This window comes from Trachinotus anak, unplaced genomic scaffold, assembly GCF_046630095.1.
Source record: "Trachinotus anak isolate AG129_WGS33_773 ecotype Australia unplaced genomic scaffold, CSIRO_AGI_Tana_v1 ptg000032l, whole genome shotgun sequence".
In the NCBI taxonomy this organism is placed as follows: domain Eukaryota; kingdom Metazoa; phylum Chordata; class Actinopteri; order Carangiformes; family Carangidae; genus Trachinotus; species Trachinotus anak.
The window spans coordinates 9,687,305-9,706,984 of NW_027273883.1; the positions used below are offsets into that span (position 1 = coordinate 9,687,305).

Genomic DNA, 19,680 nt, shown 5'->3' on the forward strand with positions numbered 1-19,680 from the left:
TTGCTCTCTTTTTACAGTTTTACTGTTAGGTGACAATGCTAACACAGTGAAGTGTAAGTGAAGTAACCACAATGTTTAGCATGGCTCCCAAACAGTATAGTTCAGCATGTAAGAAGAAGTATTCAGATCTTTCGCCTCAGTAAAAGTTGAAATACTACAATTTGGAAATAAAAGTCCTGCATTGAGCAAAATGTACTTACTAAGTACTCACTATACAGCCAAAATGGGCTGTCATTGTTACATTTATATACAGTATGTTATGTGTTGGATTATAACATATTACACAACATAACATGTAAAGACCATATTAATATTGAAGCTGATTACAGTAGGGCTACTCACTCACTTTATACACTTTTGGATTGCTTGAATTACTGTATAGCAATGCCTTGTATTGAAATATTGAAATAAGCTGATTACAGGTTTTTAAAATCATTTTGTACATGGAATAAAAGGTTCAACGAGGCACCATAACATTTAAATACTCAATTAAAGTACCTCAGAACTGTACATAAGTACAGTACTTTAGTAAATGAAGTTAGTTATTTTTCAGCATTGAAGATACACAACAGAAGGATGTGTCAAAATTGATTTTGAAAGAGATATTTGTTTTAAAAATAGTCATAACGATATATTTAGGAAATAAAGGTTTATAAATCCTTCATTAAATTCTACATTCATTAATTCATGCTTACATCCTGCCTCCTCATCATTAAAGTGGCTCAATCTATTGACTAATGAATCATCTCAGAAAAGTCACTTACAATGTGTGAAACAGTTTTGATATTTGATGGTTTCACTTTAATGGATCCAGCTTCTTAAATGTGAGATTTTGCTACTTCTCTTTTTTTTTTTGTTTCACTGTAAATTGTATATCTTTGGGGTTTTATTGGCATGTTAGTCTGCAAACATTTGCTAACTAACACTAAACACAAAGTAGAACGTCACTAGCTTTGCAGGTATTTGATCATATAAATCAAAATTTTGTACATGTAAATGTTTTGACCTGATGATGGCGCTAAAGAAAATGTTTAAGCATCACAACAGTTAGGCTGTTTCGATTCATCCTGAGGGGACATGAATGTGTGTACCAAACTTTCCATTAATCTATCCAATAGTTTCTAAAACAATCACAGTGGCACCAGAGGAAAAGTCAAGGGTCATATTATGATACTTTGTCTGGCAACCATAAATATCTGTACCAAATTTCATGTCAATCCATAGAATAATTTCAAAAATATTTCAGTCAGGCTGACACTGACATCAACATTCATGTTGCTGGCGAGGCTAGAAATAACAGTTCATATCCACTTCTGATGAAATGCCAACTTAATCCATTTAATTACACAGTAAACCTTCCTCCCTGCTGATAGTCAGATTCTTTTTATATCCCAACTGGGGAAGCAGCTGAAGTTTCTGCTCTTTGACCTTTGCTTTCATTTCATTTCACTGGCATCCTGTCTGTTAGTAAGTAGTCTACCTGTCTGGATACTGTTACTCAGGCCTTGTGCCTTGCTTTCATTCTTAGCAATTGTCTAGTTTTGAGTCCACACCTCTCTGTCTTCCTCCCTCCCATTTCTCTCTCTCTCTCTCTCTCTCTCTCTCTCTCTCTCTGCTTGCCTGCCTGAGTAGTAGAGCAAAGAAAACAAACCTGTTTTTCTGCATGTAACCAGGAAGCCAATCAAAGGCTGCACCAAGACGAGAGAGAGAGAGAGAGAGGGAGAGAGAGGGTGACATGAACAAAAAGAGACAAAGAAGAAACAGCAACATTTGAGGCCAAGACAGAACATTTTTCCGCTGTGCTGTGAGTACACGTCTCAGCTCCGTTGACCCCAAGAATGTAGGACTGCTGTGCTGCTGAGATGAATATTGGTAAGGAGAGTGCTGTGCTCAGTAATGACCTAGAAAGGCTGAACCTGTAGAGAGTAAGGAGGGTGAAGAGATATAGGAGAGAAAGGAGTGAACTGTTTCAAAACTGTTTCAAAGGTTTATTGTCAGTCTCCAATCTTCCCTTTGTTTTTAGTTCACTCTTTCTCATTGTTGGCATCTGGCATTGTGCTGTAACAGAATTTTTGGGGGGCGCTGACAGAGGAGTGAAGAGCTACAAACGGAAAGCAGTGTCGGCTTTGAGTTGAGCTTCAAATGTGTTTTTTAAAGATGCCGTCCTTGCACATGTTGACCATTGCTGGATAATGTAATCCTGCTGGGCTATTGTTACATGGATGAAGGATGGATGCTGTTTGAGGAGGCTAAGATGTGTGCCTATCAGATGAAACTGAGAACTCATTGTAAGGACAACAAATGCCAGCTTAAACACTCAAAAACTTGAGCCAGTGTCAAAAGCTGCTCCAGTTTCTGTTCATAAACATTCACACACATTCCAGCAGAGCTATCACAGCTCATAAGACAGTGGGCCCATTGGTAGTCATTGTTACACCCCCTCAGATACACACAGACAGACAGACTCTTAAGGTAGTTTTTGATTCACATCGCTGTCACATCACACACAGTGAAATGATGGCGGAAGCAGGTCCAGGAGCCTCAAGCTCCCAGGCCCCTACCAGCGGAGACCGGCGGCTGGTAGACAAGGCCCTCAAAAAACTGGATAAGCTCCATGAGCTGTGCACTAATCCCCGGCTCGGCCTGAGGAACAGTCCGCCATACCTGCCAGACCTGGTATCTGAGACGGCAGCACTGCTCGTGCAGGTTTGGGAGCCCTACAGAGGCTCCCAGGTGGCAGGCGGACAGGTGCCCCGGGGAGATGAAGCCATCTACCTGAGGGTCCATGTCAGAAACCTGCTGGATAAGACGGACAGGGCCGTGCTGCTGTTTAAAGAGGGACGGGAGAAGATATTTGAGGAGACGTCCAGCTACAGGTAAGAGGGCTCCTGACTGACACCTACATCCATACAGATCCAAGAAAAACACAAGTTAGCAGGAAAGTTTGGTTCTGAAACATTAAATCACTGTAAAGACATTGACAGCACAGTATTTCTGTGTGTGTGTATATTTTGTGCTATATATACATATCTATATATATATATATATATATATATATATATATATATATACGTGTGTGTGTGTGTGTATATTTAAAACATAAAGAGCTGAAACAATCAATCGATTAGTTGATTGAGAGAAAATTAATCAAGTATTAAATCAAGTATTTAACCAAAAAATATCATAATTTGCTGGTTTCAGCTCCTTAAATGTGACGATTTGCTGATTTTCTGCGTTTTGTATCATTATAAACTAAATATCTATGTAGGTTTTTAGACTATAGGTCGGTCAAAACAAGACATTTCAAAACATCACCATGGGCTCTCATAACTGGCGAAGCACATTTTCACTGTCTTTGAACTCTTCATAGAATAGGTAGTTGATTCTTGAAATAAATAATTGGCAGTTTAATAGATAATGTAGCAATCACTAGTTGCAGCCTTAAATATTTTTTATGATTTCTGATGTTCCTGCCGCCACCCCACCACAGTGGAGGATTTGAAAGACATTTCATTTGTGATGCTCACAGCACTGAAACATTAAAATTTTAAAAATCAAAAGTAACATCTCACTAGTGAGAGTGTCTCAATTGCTCTGGTTATTTGACAGATCACAGAGATTTCTCTTTCTACTTTCGATGAAAACTGTTCGCAGTGAGGTCTGTCGATTATCCAGGACATTGTGTTGCTGTTGAATTCAATTTGTTTTTTTTGTAAGATAATATTTTTCATTTCTATTAATCTCGCAACTGAAATTCAACCCATTCAAAAAAACCAAATATGCAAGATCTGAGCCGATAAAATATGTGTATTGCGCGATACAATGAGAAGTAAATGAGAAAATATTTAATTTGTGTTACTGACCATCTAAGCATAGGCTTATATTACGGTCAACATTTTCCTTCCAACTCAGCCAGATCATGTTCTCAAACCAAAAACATGACCTTTTTCCAGATTAATTTCTGCCTGTAAGCTGACCCTCCGTAAGACAAATAAACTTTTGTAAGGTCAAACACAGGCTACACAGCCCTCAAATCTTTATCCCATACTACAGGACCAGAGCTTTTCACTCAGCTCTTGTTCTTTAAAGAGTACGAGAATCCAAAAATTGTCATCTATATTTGCAAGACAAAAAAAGAGTCATAACTTAATACTTGGCAGTTATGATAGAGGATGTGACCCCTCCTTAAACACTAAATTAAATCAAATGAAATTGTTTTATCCCATCTATAGAAGCTGTATTAAAAAAACCAACAACTCCCAAGTTCCCACAACTCCAATGTGTGTCAGAGAAGAAAATTATGATCACAATCTGTAAGCTTGTTGTTTGGCTAAAGTGGATGTTTTGGAGCACTTTTTATGTGGAGTTTGAGCCGCGTCCCCTGGTCCTGTTGGGACTACTAATGATGAAGGTGGAAAAAGAGCCAAACCCGCAGCTTTGAGATGCTAATGTAGAGAAAGTACAAAAAGCAACAATGTTCTCTGAATGGGAGCAGCTTGGGAGAGAGAGAATCTGTCCTAAGAAAGACATTTTCTCAGTGTATGTCCATACAGCTCTATTCATGGATACATAACTGTATAAATATATTCTGACGCTATACAACAAACATCTATCTATCTATCTATCTATCTATCTATCTATCTATCTATCTATCTATCTATCTATCTATCTATCTATCTATCTATCTATCTTTCTTTCTTTCTTTCTTTCTATCTATCTAGCTGTCTATACATTTCCAAAGTAAGTATATCCAATATTTTGCATAGCAGTGAAACACATCACACTAAAACAACTCAACCAATCTGACCATTGTATATGTGATTTTTCCTACATTTGCTGTAGTGTTAGCCATATCAGTACCGATGTCATTGCTGTCAGTTGACACACCGCTGAGCTCCTAGGTCGGCTGATGCGTAGTGATGTCTCTTAGTTTTACTGTATTAAATGCATTCACATATGTAAATTGTACTAGAGAACAGCTTTTGTCAAAGATTTTCTTTCAGTGGAATCTGAAAATCAGATAAGACCATATTTAAAGATTTACTGCATCATCTTAAAGAATCTGCTGCACAGAGAAGACAACAGATGGCCTTCACACCGCAGCCATATCTGCATGGGCAGTCATGTGGGAAATTCACATTGTGTTATGTGTAATGTGGCTTATCACATCAGGGCAAATTGTGTAAATATCCTCTTTTAAGTTTTTTGAATGTCCTGTTATAATGTCCTCTTTTCTGCAGTTCCTTATCCCACAGACTCATGCCAGTATAACACCGGCACTCTGCCACTTTCTAATAACACCGGATCATTAAAAATAATAGTCACCCTTCAGTAAGTGAAATATCTGTCAGGTCATTATGTAAAGCTAAAAACAGAAGTGAGATCTGACTGATGGTGGAGGCGACAGAAACAGACAGTGGAAGGTTTAGCAGATGGAAGATTATTGTCTGTGACAAACTGATGACTTTGACCTCAACTGACTGGAATTTAAGAAACACACATGCAAATGTGCAAACTGTGTTTCATGTACGACTGTGAACTGTGGGCTGAACAACATAAGAAACACACATATGTTTATTAGTAATAATAATTATCAATTAATAAAATATATATTGGCTAATTCATACATTCTGGTGGAGGATGTATTCACAAAAATAAAAGTGACCACACTGAAAAAAAATTTGTACTACAACTACAGTCCCTGCACTGAAACTGTTACTGAATATAAGTACATATTATCAGCAAAAGTGAGAACTGGCCCATCTGAGCGTTAAACTACTACATATAACTGGATTGTAAATGCTGATGCATTCAAGTGAAAGTAATGTTTCACTGATTTTAACAACTCTGTATCATCCTGGTTAGTTTAACTTGTAACAGTGCATTATAATTTCGTTATGTGTTTTGTAACTAGTAACTAGTTACTATAGCTGTACCTATTATTGGACTAAAATGTCCTTTGAAATGCCAGGGAGTAGAAGTATAAAGTACCTCAATGGTGTACTTAAGTACATTCAGTACTTGACTGCAGCTCTTAATTGTGCTTTAATTTTGTCACTGACAAATATTTGATCAGCGGTTAATATTCTAAACTTCACATCACGTTCAGGGTGTGGCTAAAGTTTTTGAACGTGCATTGCAAATAAAATTGCAGTATTTTTGCCTCTTTGGCAAATAAACACTGATGATACTGTAGCTCCCAGAAGCAGAAGTGATATAAATGTAGCATAGCGCTGAATGCGAAGCTCACTTAGAGATGGCTTCAGGTACCAGATCTAAAGTAAGAAAAATTGATCATCCACTGAAACTGTCTGAAAATATATAAGGACTCCAAAATGTGAGTTCAAATGTGACTTCCCTCAAGATCTACACAAGCTATTCTCTTTCTCTGTTCGAGATAAGAGTTTTTGAAGCAAACTACGTTTCACATCAAGCCTCTTCAGGCTGATGAGAAATACCCTAACAATGACACAACTACAGGAAATGTCAGTCGACCAGGCAACTATTTCTAAAATGCAATGCATTGTCCAGCCTGACCAATGTATGCAGTATCTTTGTTCAAAAACAATATTTTGCACTGGTGTGTTTACTGTAAGGTTCACCACCATCTCTCTGTCTGTTGCATGTTATTTTTAAGTACCTACAAGGCCCAGCCAGAGTGAGAGATGTGGCTTACACATTTCCTTCCACCTTACTCTCCTCTCTCCGACACCATAGAGGTTTTCTTTTCCTCAGTGAGGTAAAAGGTCTATGACCACCTTTCATAAAATCAAATGTGAGGATTAAAACTTGTTCACTAATATTGTTGTATGTAAATTCAGGTATCACACATATCATTGTACAATTGTGGCTATATTTATATTATCATACTGCAAATGCTATGGTTTGTGTAGTCTGATATGAGTCCACATTAAATGGAACTAACTATGGCGTACACTAAAGTATGTTGCAGTATATTTGATTACATAATTAATGTATAGGAGTGGAGTACATTTCATACAGATAAGCTACGTAAAAAATGAAAGTCCTCCTGCACTGATACATGTGTTTTGATTATTATTACTTTACTTAAATGTTTGATCTTCATAGAGCCGAACTGACTTTTCAGTGAACTAGAAAATGTCCTGTGTGTTAAACTTTTGACACAAAAAATATTTCCAATCCACAAACTGGATTATTCAATGACATGGCTGTAGTAGATGTACTTTTAAGGATTTTTAAGTAGTTAATGGAACTTCTTTTGTGAAAAACCATATCAGACATACTATATGTATTACATAAAACATGTTAGACAGGGATCTTTAAAGATACTATAAAGATTAAATTATACATTTTTTTTTACAGATGTGTTACTGTTGTCACAGAATATCTGGCACTGGTGTTATTGAATTGATTTTGAATGTAGTGCCTTGGTTGAGTTCATCCGTTTTGAGTGTTGTGTAAGTTTCATGTTGACAGAGACACATGTGAAGAGTTTTTTAAAAAGATGAACCTGTGTTGAGAAAAGTACAAAAACAGTTGTTGAAATAATAAAATTAAGTTTGTAGAAGAGCCTAGAAAGAACTAAGACTACTGGCCTGAGGTAACACACTGGCCACTGGAACATTTTGTGGTATTTACAGACGTGCATGCAGCACAGAGCATCCTGTTTGCAAGCTGGACTACCTGTCGTGCGTCTTTGTGTATGTGTGTATCTACGGAAAGTATCAGCAATGCTTTCTCAACTTAGATAATATGATACAATCAAATGTACAATTGAGTTATGTTTCCTCTGAAAAAATGTGGTTTAGAATTGTTTTTTATTCTCATTTATTTCTCAATTTCTATTCAGTTTATTCATGGGCAGCACCCAGTGTACAGTCTACCACACAGCCGAACACGCTTGTGTGGTTTTTTATTTTTACACACCTACACAGCAAGTTGGAGTCGTTATTCTAAGTTAGTGATACTTTATGCAATTACATGAAATTTCAAGAAAATGTATTTTAAATAGTCAAAGTAACAGAATGCAAGCAAAAATTATAAAAGATTTAGGGTCTTTCTGCAGATACAAATGTACGATGTCTTCGACACTTTGGACTCGGCAGTGTGTGAGATGTGTGTCCATCAGTTTATTCGATCATCAGATGATTAAGGATAATATATGTGTAAGACAGCACTGTCACAAGCTGGCTCACCAACGAGCCCCCAATTTCATCACAACCTGGCTCATGAGGCTGTGACAAACGCGCAAGACACACCATTTTAATTTTTTATTAGCCAAACAGAACTTGTTTATTTGACAAACTGAGTATATTTAAAGGCAAAACACAATAATCCATGGAGTGTGATACCAGTCAGTGCTGACAATCCCCCACCCCACCTCTCATACATTTGAAACAGATGCAGACCACACAGCTTGAAAGGAAAGGGCAGGGGTCGTCACACCACAAACTTTTACACCTCCCTCAGTTTTTTTTACCATGTGGTCAAGAAAACATTTGTCATTTCAAAGAAAAGTTTGCCTATTTCTATTTCTGGCACCCCAACTGAAAGTCTGCTGTATCTTTCACTCTCAGGAGGAGCTTGACCAAACTGTCCTTGCTGTTCAGTCACATGCTGTGGGAGATGAAGGCCATGTTTCCAGACGGATCTTTTCAGGGTGACACCTTCAGGGTGACTAAGACAGACGCTGAAAAGTTTTGGTGGCTGTCATTTGGCAACAAGTGAGTGTGAGGAACTTTCAAGATGACCTGACATTTTGTGACTTCTTTAAATTTGTTTTCCACATTTTATGTGTGTACAAGTTCACTATAGACATCAATGATGTATTCTGTCAGGTGTATAGTTCAGTGGAACAGTTTCAAAGAGAAGCTGCGCAGCGTGCATGCATTTGAGGAAGGGATGGAGTCCATGGCTCTGAAATCAACCATCGATCTCACCTGTAATGACCACATATCTGTGTTTGAGTTTGACATCTTCACCAGACTGTTTCAGGTGAGCTGAATGCTTCCAATAAAGGTAATGAACTGATTATTTAACGGAATAGTTCAATAATGTTGGAAACATGTTTGACTGCTTTCTTGGCGAGAGTTAGATGAGAAGATCGATACCACTTTCACAGCTGTGCAGTAAATATGAAGCTACGACCAGCAGCCAGTTAGCTTAGCTTAGCATTAAGACCAGAAACAGGGAAGAACAGCTAGCCAGAAAGTCACTGTGCAAAAATAGTCCAGCATATAACCCGTCGTAAAATGGAAAACGTTTTTTCCACTTTTTTTCTACAAAATAAATAAGCAAGTGGATTTTGTTTTGCTATGCTAAGCTAACTGTGGTTCCAATGAGAGTAGTATTTATCTTCCCACTTCACTCTCAGCAAAAATACAAATTAGCAGTGTCAAATTATTCTTTTAATGGTGAAAAATAAATTCATCCTGAGTATTTCCTCCTCTCCTCTCCTCTCCGCCCCTCTTGTAGCCCTGGAAGTCACTTTTAAGGAACTGGAACCAACTAGCAGTAACCCATCCAGGCTACATGGCCTTCCTCACCTATGACCAGGTTGTAGCTCGTCTGGAACACTACCTGCACAGGCCCGGAAGGTGAAGACAAGAACAGAGACAAACTCTGCCTGAGAAGTTGTATCGACCTACATTGTATATCATATATCATATATATATCAAAACTGCTGAGTTTGCTTTGTACAAATGAACTCAATTGTGAAAAATTAGGTCCTCGAAGCAACATATAACCACAGTACTCCAACGATTTTAAGTGCTTGGCCATTTATTATGAAAAGCTTCAAATTCATCAAGGCAAGAGGACTCATTTATTACTTTTTAATCTATTTGAAAGTATACTGTATTTCTTTTCCTCTTGAGTCATTGGCATATTTTTCATAGCAAATCAAACTCTATCTGTCCTGCTCTCTGTCTAGTATTCAAGTTTTGTATTATAGTATTCTGTCTAGTATTGTTGTCTTTGTTATGTTATGTACAGTCGCCTGAAATTATGTAGATAAATAAAACATAGCCCAGTGTCATATAGTGATATCATCGAAGTTATAGATGCTGCAACAATATTCCAGATGTTTTAAGAATGAGAAGAATTTTATTCAGGATTAATGGAACAAATTATGAAAACATAGAACAGAATAACTAAATACTGCCCTTGTATTTGCAAAGAAAAAAAAAATCACTGACATCCAAAAAAATGTTCAAGTGATTTCATCAACTTATCAACTTTAACATCTAAATTGCTCTAAGTTTATTTCAGTGTTATTTTTCTGCCCTGTAAACAAGTGTGATTTACAAGGACCTCTGTCTCTCACAGCTATATCTTCCGTCTCAGCTGCACAAGAATGGGTCAGTGGGCTATTGGCCACGTGACCACTGAAGGTGACATCGTCCAGACCATCCCCCAGAATACACCCCTCTACCAGGCACTCATTCAAGGCTTCAAGGAGGGCTGGTAAGAACATGCACACTCTGATTTATTCTTCCTTTATTTGTGTGTTTTCTCTAAGTGTTTTCTGTGCCTGCAGCTACCTGTACCCAGATGGCCGTGATGTGAACCCCGACCTGACGAGCTTGTGTGGAGCAAGCCAGCGGGGGAAAGTCAAAGTTACAGAAGTAAACAGATGAACTTTATACGTCTTTATCAGTTTTACAGTGGCCTGCCAGCGGCCTACTGAAGCTTCACCAAGACAAAACATAGATCATATTCTAAGATATTCCTTTCTCTTATCGTTTTCTGTCTTGTCTCTCTGACCAACCAACCACCACGATTGCAACACCCAACAGGAGCAGTATGAGCTTTACTGTGATATCGGCAGCACCTTCCAACTGTGTAAGATCTGTGCAGAGAGGGATAAGGACACTCGTATCCAGCCCTGTGGGCATCTCCTGTGCCAACCCTGCCTCACAGGCTGGCAGGTATGAACAACCATCCACTTAATCAGTCTATCCATCTTCATCACAAACCACAAGCTAGCGTTCATCTGTCACTTGCTCATACTGTCATGTTAAACCAAGACTGTTACCCTAACAGTTGTTCTGTGGTCAGTGGAGTGAAAGCAGATTTATTTTTGTAGGGCAAACTGGAAATCAGCACTGCCATGGTTTGGTTGTTTGGCGTTAGCTCACCATACTGTAACATTGCTGTATATTTGTATGTGGTTTGGTGTTAACGTCCAAAATATGCTCTGTATTTATCAAAGCGTGTGAGTCATATTCACATGCGTCATCATGCAAAATCAGCGTCGGTATTGACGTCCCTAGAGCTTTATATGCAAAATTCTGCTCAGGTTCCCTGACCCATGTAAACCATCTTAAAATATGAAATACTATTTAAAGTATGGCTTAGCTGGTTATAATTCACTCACAGATGTGCATCCATATTGCGCTCTATGCCCAGCCCAGCTGATAAATGTTTTACATTTAATATTTAATATTTATTTAATAGTCAATGTCAAACCATTGCTTTCCATCTCGCATTAAGTCAGAGCTGTAACAAAACCTTGACTGAGAGACTCTAAAATCAATGTCTTGTTTTAAACTTATGTGCACCCATGAGGAGCCATAACACCCATCAGTTGTCTGGACTGGTCTCCACAGAGGCACGTGAAGACCATGTTCACGTGCAACATTTTTTATCTTTTCCGAGCTGTACAAACGATTTAATTATACAAACATTGACCTCGTCGTTGACCTCTATCTATCACACTAAATAGCTGTATTTTACTTTCACTTCTGTCAGGCACATAGTCAGAGAACACACAGCTGTGGAAGTGGCTGACAAGCCAGAGATACACGGCTAGGTTAGCAAGCAACACAGGTAGATTAGCTGGAGCTGCACTCTGAGCTAGCACAACAACTTAACATTACTGTTGTTTACTGACATCAGCATCAAGCTTGGAGAGAAGAGAACAATTTTACCTGATTTCTGTTCACACAATTCACTTCCATGGTGTTTTTCCCTCCCCTTTTCTCTCTCTCCCTCTCTCTCTCTCTTTTCGTGACCATTCGGATAATTCTGCTTCATCCTCACATCAAAGTTGTAAACACTCACACCCGCTGTGACATAACCAAGGCCCTCATGTAATTTTTTCGGGGCACTACGCAACTTGTGTAGTAGGCGTACACAGCTGTGGACTCATCCCTGTTCTTTTCTAAACAACTGTTTTGGGTTTTTTTTGTATGATTATCTTGCTTTTTCGAAAGACAAGTATGAAACGCTGATGTTACAAAAAGAAAAAGGCTGTGAAATGATCCCTTAATATCTATAACTGATGCTGTCCATTTGTAAACTGACAACTGTAAAAGGGGGAATACAATGGGACTTATAGCCTGATCACATCTATAGGCCTATAAATGTTAGAGAAATATGTAGAGAATATCATATGGTAATCTTTGAATGAATCCAATTACATTTGACTATTTTAGATGACACACAAATCTCAAAGGTGTGTCTGGAAATCACAATTTAGTCATCACATCTTGTGTGCACTCATGCTGCTGCAATGGGGTCTCCCCGACTTTCTACTTCCTCTTTTGATGACAGAGTGACATTTAAGACATCCAATCAGAAAGCTGCTGCTGGCAAAGTACAGCTTTGCCCCATACTTCTATTTCTTTCAATCAGCCAGCCAGTAGGCTCCCATCTATTCAGGAGTTGTTTATGTCTTTGCAAAGGTGCACAGCAGTCTTGTCCTGACATTTGGCTCAGGACTTCCTGTGTGAGCTCAGGCTCACATCCTCTTTAAACCGTATCAGTGGCACTCACTTTGATAAAAAAAAAAGTATGTGTGAGAGAGTGAGAAGGAGAGAGAGAAAGAGAGAGAGAGAGAGTCATGAAAAGAAAATCAGATGCTTTGTGGATGTCAGGCCACAATGGAAAAGCTGTAAAGTCTAGTTTAGATACCTGCAGGTATATCAGTCAAACAAACTGCAAAATTAAGCGGGAAAGGGAGCAAAAAATCTTGTCAACAGCATGGGCAAACTGCATCTGAAAATGACATGATTATCATAAAACACAGGGCCTGTATGCTGGAGCAATAAAAGAAAAAAAAAAGTTCAATTCATCTTCATCTGGTTTACAGTTCTGCAAAACCACAACCTACACTGTCTGTTGAACGTGGTATTTTCCATCCCCTTTATCTTTCGAAAAACTGGTGGCTTTTATCTTTGAAGACAGGCCCAATATATTCCACTACATACAGTTCAAAAGACACAAAGCTGTTCTAAAGCCAATGCGTGACATTGGGTCTTTAAATACAAATAGTGTTTCCATTACTCTGCCTGTGACCTGTAACCGATAACTATCTAGCAGAAGTCAGCTGGCCACACCTGCCCATACTGTCGCTGCGACATCCGAGGAACGGAGTCCATAGTCATCGAGCCGTTCCTGCCAGGCAGCGGTCACTGGGAGGAGAAAGAGGGTGAGGACGACACAGAGGAGGAGGACCATGAGGACATTGAACTCGTAGTAAAGGAAATGGCTGCCCTGAGGAAGGTGTGTGAATGTATTTCTGTATATGCCCCTTTGTTAAGTTTTATCTTGAATGGCTGCAGATTCCAAGTGTTATTTCAGTGTGTTGGTCTCTGTCTGCAACATTTCCAGTCCTCATCCGACCTCCTCATCTCCTTCTATCTCCTCAAGTCATGTTCTGCAATGAAGAATAAATACAAAAAAAAAAAAAAAAATCTCCACATCTTGTTTCTCTCATACCAACAGATCTCAAGTTTGGATTACCAGGTGCCCAGCTCCCACCTCAGCGTTCCACCTCTGCCACCTAAAAACAGCACAACCCCACGCTCTTCAGATCCCACCAACCAGTCCCAGACATTACAAACCAAGTTGCCAGCCAAACACTCCCACTCTGGTTCAGTAAGTTCCACGGACACTCAGGCTGTTGCTTGCATATTGTTAGTGTATTCCATCTTGGCAGTTTGATGATAGTGATCACTTTCTCCAGTCCCCACAGACACTGAGTTCAGCGAAATGTTAATTCATGCACAATACTGCAGACAGTCACCAACTGTAGAGTGAATATATGTAGTAGCTGGTGTTCTGTGACAATCTCTGTGACACTCTGTTTCCTCCCTTCAGCAGTCTCACGGTGTCAGTGAAGCAGGCAGACGACACAAACACCACACAAACACAAATAGGTGAGATGCAGCTGTTGTTGTGTATGCGTATATTAGAAGAAGCCTTGAGGGGTTTAAATGTGGGCCTGCTGCTGAAGCTCCACAGAGTCACTTCTTGGTACTGAGATAAGAATCTTAATATTTTAACTATTTACAGTCAATATGTAAAATTAGTTCCTATTGTCTAAAAGGGAACCAAGAAAGGACATTTCGCCAACTTGTGCTTGATTGATCTGATGTATGGTGTGTGGTTAAGTTATGTTGTTAAGTGTTTTAATGTACAATGTCTCTATATATATAGGCTACAATAAAAATAATAAACAGAATATTGTTTTTTTTTTTTTTTTTTAATCTTTTAACTGTGAACTGTGCTGCTAACTTCAAGATTCATATTATTCTCACCCGTGGTTGCCTTGACACAAATAAAATAAGGCAGACAGGTCATTCCTAATGAGTGTTACTATTGTTGTATATTGAGTGATCACTGATGTTTTTCAGTCATTATCATAGCTGGGGTTACTCTGTTGATTGTTAAAAGGATCCCCCATTAGTTTCCACTGATATGGTTGCAAATCACATAAAAACATGACACGGGGAATATAAAATATACTGTGTCCTTTCCATCAGGCGTCAGGGGGAGGAGTCACACAGCAGTGAGGAGGAGGGCTCTGGTGTGCCACACCAGCTCTCCCACAGGTGATTGACAGCTGTCTCCATGTCACTGTAATAAACTGGCATTTTTCACCTGAGCCTGCATGTTTATGATCATCAGTAAAGACTATCATGCCTCAGCTGATTCAGTTGTCTCGCAGCTAATTCACTTGTATTTATCGTTGGCTTGTGTTTTTCTTTGAACAGCGCTGAATACCTTCCAGAAGGAAGGTTTCCTTCCTCATCACAGAGGGCTATTGATAGTAAGTGATGGCAAGTTATAATGGTATATATTCTGAACTGTACAGATGCAGTGTTGAAACTAAATAGAAGTGGGATTATTCTACAACGTGCAGTTCTACTTTTCCCAGTACTTTCCCCAGACTGGGAAAAATAGTAACAAGAGCAGCCCAGTCAAATGTGACATAGGTTTTTCATTAGGTGCCAATATACAAATAAAAAAAATGTGACTTTTTACGCAGGGACACAAGGCTCTGCTGCTGTACGGACAGTGAAAATGATAGGCTTCTTCATTTCTTTGATTTGACTGATGTGTCAGCTTAATGTGTATTACTTGTTTTTTTGTTTTAAATGTCATTATGCTCTCTGACATAATCTTGCTAGCTGGAATCCTGATACCCTTACTACCAGCTTGTTTTGTTGTTTTTTTTACTGTTCCAGAGTGAATCAGATTTGTAGACTTATTTCACAGCAGCGACTCTGGTATGTCATCACAGAAAAGTACAGGTGGATCTAATAACACCAATAATGGCTTGATTCCAGTAATTATTGCAGTGCAGTGCAACAGATAATGTTATTAGTGACTGTTAGTCAACTCTAGTGAAATTACTACTCGTAACCTCATTAATTACTCTTAATCAACTATGACCCAGTGGCATTTTTTTTAAAGTTGCTTTAAAGTTGCTTTAAAGTTGCGTATTCTCATAAGTTAAAAAAAAATTAGGAGTATTTCGCAGCAGAGCCTGAGGTTTGTAAAATGATGCAATTTTCCTTAGATTTCTCAGGTGTATTGGACATTTTAGAATGACATCTATTCGTGTTTGTGTGTAGGTGGAGCTGCATGGTTAGGACCCTCCCACCCAGTCCAAGAGAGAAGAAGTCATAAAGAGAGTGGGGAAAGGAGAGCTGGTCACCGAAAAGACAAAAATGGTCTGGGTGAGATGACAAGAACAATGTCATCCTGACAAAAAAACAACCTCTGCAAAACAAAGACTCTCTTAATAAAAAGAGAGATACCAAGGGGCTGAACTATCTTAAAAAGAATCACCCTTCAGGGAATGTAAAAATAGTTTTTGGTGTCATGTTTTACTGGAAAAGACCATGTGTGTCTGCTGCACTGCTGAAGTGGAGATGAGATGTGTGGGTGGGACTGACAAAAAAAATTTGCCCACTGAGGCCTCCTGCTGTTCAATAATCAAACTGCCATTATCTCAGTAGGTTCAGTACTGATTCCTGAGTACAGACTCACACACTGTCTTTTTGATAATTAAAGCATTTCCCCCATCCAATGATAGAAATGAATGATATTGGTATTTGAAAATATAATTTTGTGGACAGATGAAGGGGAGCAGTCAAATACCTTGATTGAACATTTCAGACGTTAGAAATGTACTACCTCATCATTTAACCCCTCATGATATTTGTTTTTATAAATAAGTTATGTCAGTAAATAAAGACCTCTACATCTTTTAAATAAAACAGTGGTTCTAAAATCAAGAAAATAAACCTGTGACTGAAAAATACTTGAGTTTCTATATAGTTTCAATTGGTGTTTTTTTTTCCTGTATTATCGACATGAAAATATGAACAGACAAATGAAAAGTGAATACATACCAAATGGTTTTATTGTGTTTTCTATGTTCTGGCACACATTTGTTGAGTCTGGGTGTGTGAGGGAGAAAACGTCAAAGGAGACAAGGCACCAGAGAAAGACAGAAAAAAAATAAGTTGGGGCCAAAAATAGGGATGAATGGTGACTTATAGGCCAGGGAAAAGAGGAAAACAAATGGGAGAAGTCAGGAGGGAAAACCAGTGATTTCTTCAGGGGTTGGCTGCCAGGACGTCTCGAATCCAATAGAGGAACTCACACACTTTGACATAGACGCCGGGGTAGTTAGGTACAGCACATCCCTGACCCCATGACACCAGGCCGTAGACTTCTCCAAGACACACCAGAGGGCTGCCGGAGTCACCCTGATAAACACAGTGTAGGTATATAGTGATTCATTCTCCTGCACAAACGGAGCTTTGAGTCCAGTAAACATTTGGGAACATTTACTGTAAAACTCACATTGCAAGCATCTCTGCCTCCATCCATGTATCCGGCACACACCATTCTGCGGGTGATCATACCAGGATAGGCCTTCTCACAGTCCTGGTCGTCAACTATGGGCACGTCCAAACACTGCAGACGGTAGGGCATGTTCACTGTAAGCAGCAGAACACAGACATATTGTATGTGATAAGGTTGGAAATATTCTACATTTTTGAATTTGTCAACAAATCCCATGAAATATATACTTTCTTTTTTTCCTACAACAACTAGGCAGTGTAGTTTAAAATGTATTTAAAGCACACTGCAAGAGGTCATAATACGCCCCCTGAGCAGCACTACGCTTCAGGGCAGATTGGAGGTTATAGAGAGTCACTTTGGAGGGGCTGATCCGAGATGGGCAGAAATGGGCCAGGGCTAGCTGGCGAGCGTGCTAACTTCAGAAGAAGAAAAGATGTGATAGAGACAAGTTAAAGTTGACTTTGCTTTCCACCGTTGGAGACAGCTCTTGGTGGGTACAGGAAATAAGTTTGATTCAAACTTACAACATTTCTTCCAGACTAGTAAGTAAACAGCTGTTACGTTGGCTATGTAGCAACAGCAAAACTTAGAAATAGCAATCGAAGCATTGAAATTAACAGTACTATTAAAAACCCACCTTCATCACCCATGGCCGTGTTTCCCCAGCCAGACACAGAGCAGGGGAGCCCCCCCATTGGGCACCCTGTGGGCAATGGGATGGGTGCGACTGCGTCTGTCACCTCCACAGGGTGGAAGAGCTTGATGAGCATGATGTCATAATCCAGAGTCTGGTAGTCATAACTATATAAAATATATATAATTTTAAAATGAATCAAAATATCATTCAATCGTGCAAAATGAAAAAGATTCTCAGGCGAGTTCATTTTTCACTCACCTAGGGTGCCAGATGATGGTATCGGTCTTCATGAGCTGCTCAGTACCCTCAAACACTCTCACATCGTGTTCTCCCAGAATGATCTGCATAGCATAGGGACTAAAAAAAGAGGTGATATATACCAGAAAAATGTGGCAGCAGAAAAGTCTTTCAGTATTATATGTCCATTATAATTCTACATCAGTTTAATCTTTCTCAATTTTGCAAATACTGATTTAGATTTAACAGATGGCCCTCAAACTGAAAAGCATTATTCTTCCGCCTACAGGTGTTTTTTTTTTTGTTTTTTTTTATCTCAAAGAGAGAAATGCATAAAAATCAAGCAAGACAAGTGGTAAAAAAAACTGGCAACAAGAGAGTAATGAATTTGATGATATATCATATAATCCTCCATCAATGTATAGCTACTTACTTGTACCAACAGTGAGCAACAGAGAGCACCCACTGCTTGTTGATGAGGACCCCACCACAGAAGTGGTAGCCATAGTTGAGGGAGGCCATGTATGGACGAGAGTGAGGCTCACACTCCTGCCCGCCAATGATCCTTCCATCTTCATGGGGAACTGCCACTGTCACATACACACACATACACAGGAAGGGATGGAGAGCAACAGAAAGAGTCTTTATCCACAACTTGCCATCATATTTTTGAAACCTCTGGCACATATTATACGCATATGTAAACGTGTATGTATCTTTGTGAATGTGGGGTATTTCTGTGTCTTTACCAGCAGCTCCAACCATCAGCAACAGAGCCAGCAGTCTCATGGTGTCTGGTGAATGATCAGAAGACACCTGGACACACCCCAGCTTATATTTATACCCCAGCAGGTTCAATGCACTCAACCTGCCACCTGTTGACCCCATCTGTGTCCTCACACTCTGTTCCTACCTCTTGGCACCGAGCATCAACCCAAATCTACTCTCTTATCACGCTCCTATTTTCTTGTTTGCCCACTTCTGCTCGGTCATGGTACACCCCCCTGTGGTTGTGTCATCTGTGCACCTCATTCAGAAATGTGGACCAAGGTCTCCAACATTTAACACCTGGGTATTATTCTCATGAGTCAACCATTCTTGGCTAGCAAGAATATACAAACAGTGAAAACAGTTACACAACCTTAATTTAGGCTGAACCGATATTAAAAAGAAAAAGATAAGTGTGTTGTTGTACAGCTCCACTTTTAGTTGCCCTTGAGAAAAAGCCAAAGGAGGTGAGAAAGAACTCATCTGGTGTCTTAGAAACAGCAAAGTTAACTAACAAGCTGTGTGCTGGTTTTTTTTTCTTTTTCCATGTCAGACAGCAGTCACAAGCCTTTATGCTCTAATATGTGTAGTTCAAATTATTATGTTATATTGTATTATACCTATAAGAAGTGATACAGTACAGCTGGTTGCTGCAATAATTCATTATGGTGTTTGCAAAAAACGGACTTGCACATGTCACAAATAAAAATTTAAACAAAAAAAAGAGAGACACACATTTATTTGGTGGAAGCTGCTGAAAATCTACAAAATGACCTTCTGTGAACAAAACACTCCTCAAGGCAAGAAATATGTTAGCTGCTGCTTGTTTATTAACTAACAGGATGAACGTGGCACATGAAAAGATAAGACTATTTTAGACTATTTTTCAGGGCAGGGATAGAGGCAGGAGGGGTGAACAGATTCAAAGGTGGGTGGGAAGAACTGGGTGG

At 39.1% G+C, this 19,680-nt stretch overlaps 2 protein-coding genes across 4 annotated transcripts; one reads left to right on the forward strand and one right to left on the reverse strand.

The window, feature by feature from the left end:
- Window positions 1-1,663: 1,663 nt before the first annotated feature.
- On the forward strand, window positions 1,664-16,542 carry cblc (Cbl proto-oncogene C, E3 ubiquitin protein ligase). Of its 3 annotated transcripts, XM_071469321.1 has the most exons (14): window positions 1,734-1,872; window positions 2,511-2,876; window positions 8,559-8,705; window positions 8,820-8,976; window positions 9,457-9,578; window positions 10,309-10,446; window positions 10,520-10,607; window positions 10,779-10,910; window positions 13,303-13,488; window positions 13,711-13,863; window positions 14,086-14,144; window positions 14,751-14,819; window positions 14,982-15,037; window positions 15,846-16,124. In XM_071469321.1, the coding sequence occupies exons 2-14, from the start codon at window positions 2,515-2,517 to the stop codon at window positions 15,977-15,979; spliced, it is 1,803 nt and encodes a 600-aa protein (XP_071325422.1). In that variant the 5' UTR covers window positions 1,734-1,872; window positions 2,511-2,514; the 3' UTR covers window positions 15,980-16,124. The 3 variants fall into 3 exon arrangements, with proteins under 3 accessions (XP_071325423.1, XP_071325422.1, XP_071325424.1); XM_071469322.1 differs by having other exon boundaries at window positions 1,664-2,876; window positions 13,306-13,488; window positions 15,846-16,542; XM_071469323.1 differs by lacking the exon at window positions 1,734-1,872 and having other exon boundaries at window positions 2,316-2,876.
- A 79-nt stretch (window positions 16,543-16,621) lies between these two features.
- Window positions 16,622-18,885, reverse strand: LOC139613033 (trypsin-like). Its single transcript, XM_071469325.1, has 6 exons — window positions 18,712-18,885; window positions 18,396-18,552; window positions 17,984-18,082; window positions 17,726-17,889; window positions 17,086-17,222; window positions 16,622-16,988 (listed from the first exon to the last, which is right to left on the reverse strand). Exons 1-6 carry the CDS (start codon window positions 18,848-18,850, stop codon window positions 16,836-16,838), a joined length of 849 nt encoding a protein of 282 aa, XP_071325426.1. The 5' UTR covers window positions 18,851-18,885; the 3' UTR covers window positions 16,622-16,835.
- Between the last annotated feature and the right edge of the window lie 795 nt (window positions 18,886-19,680).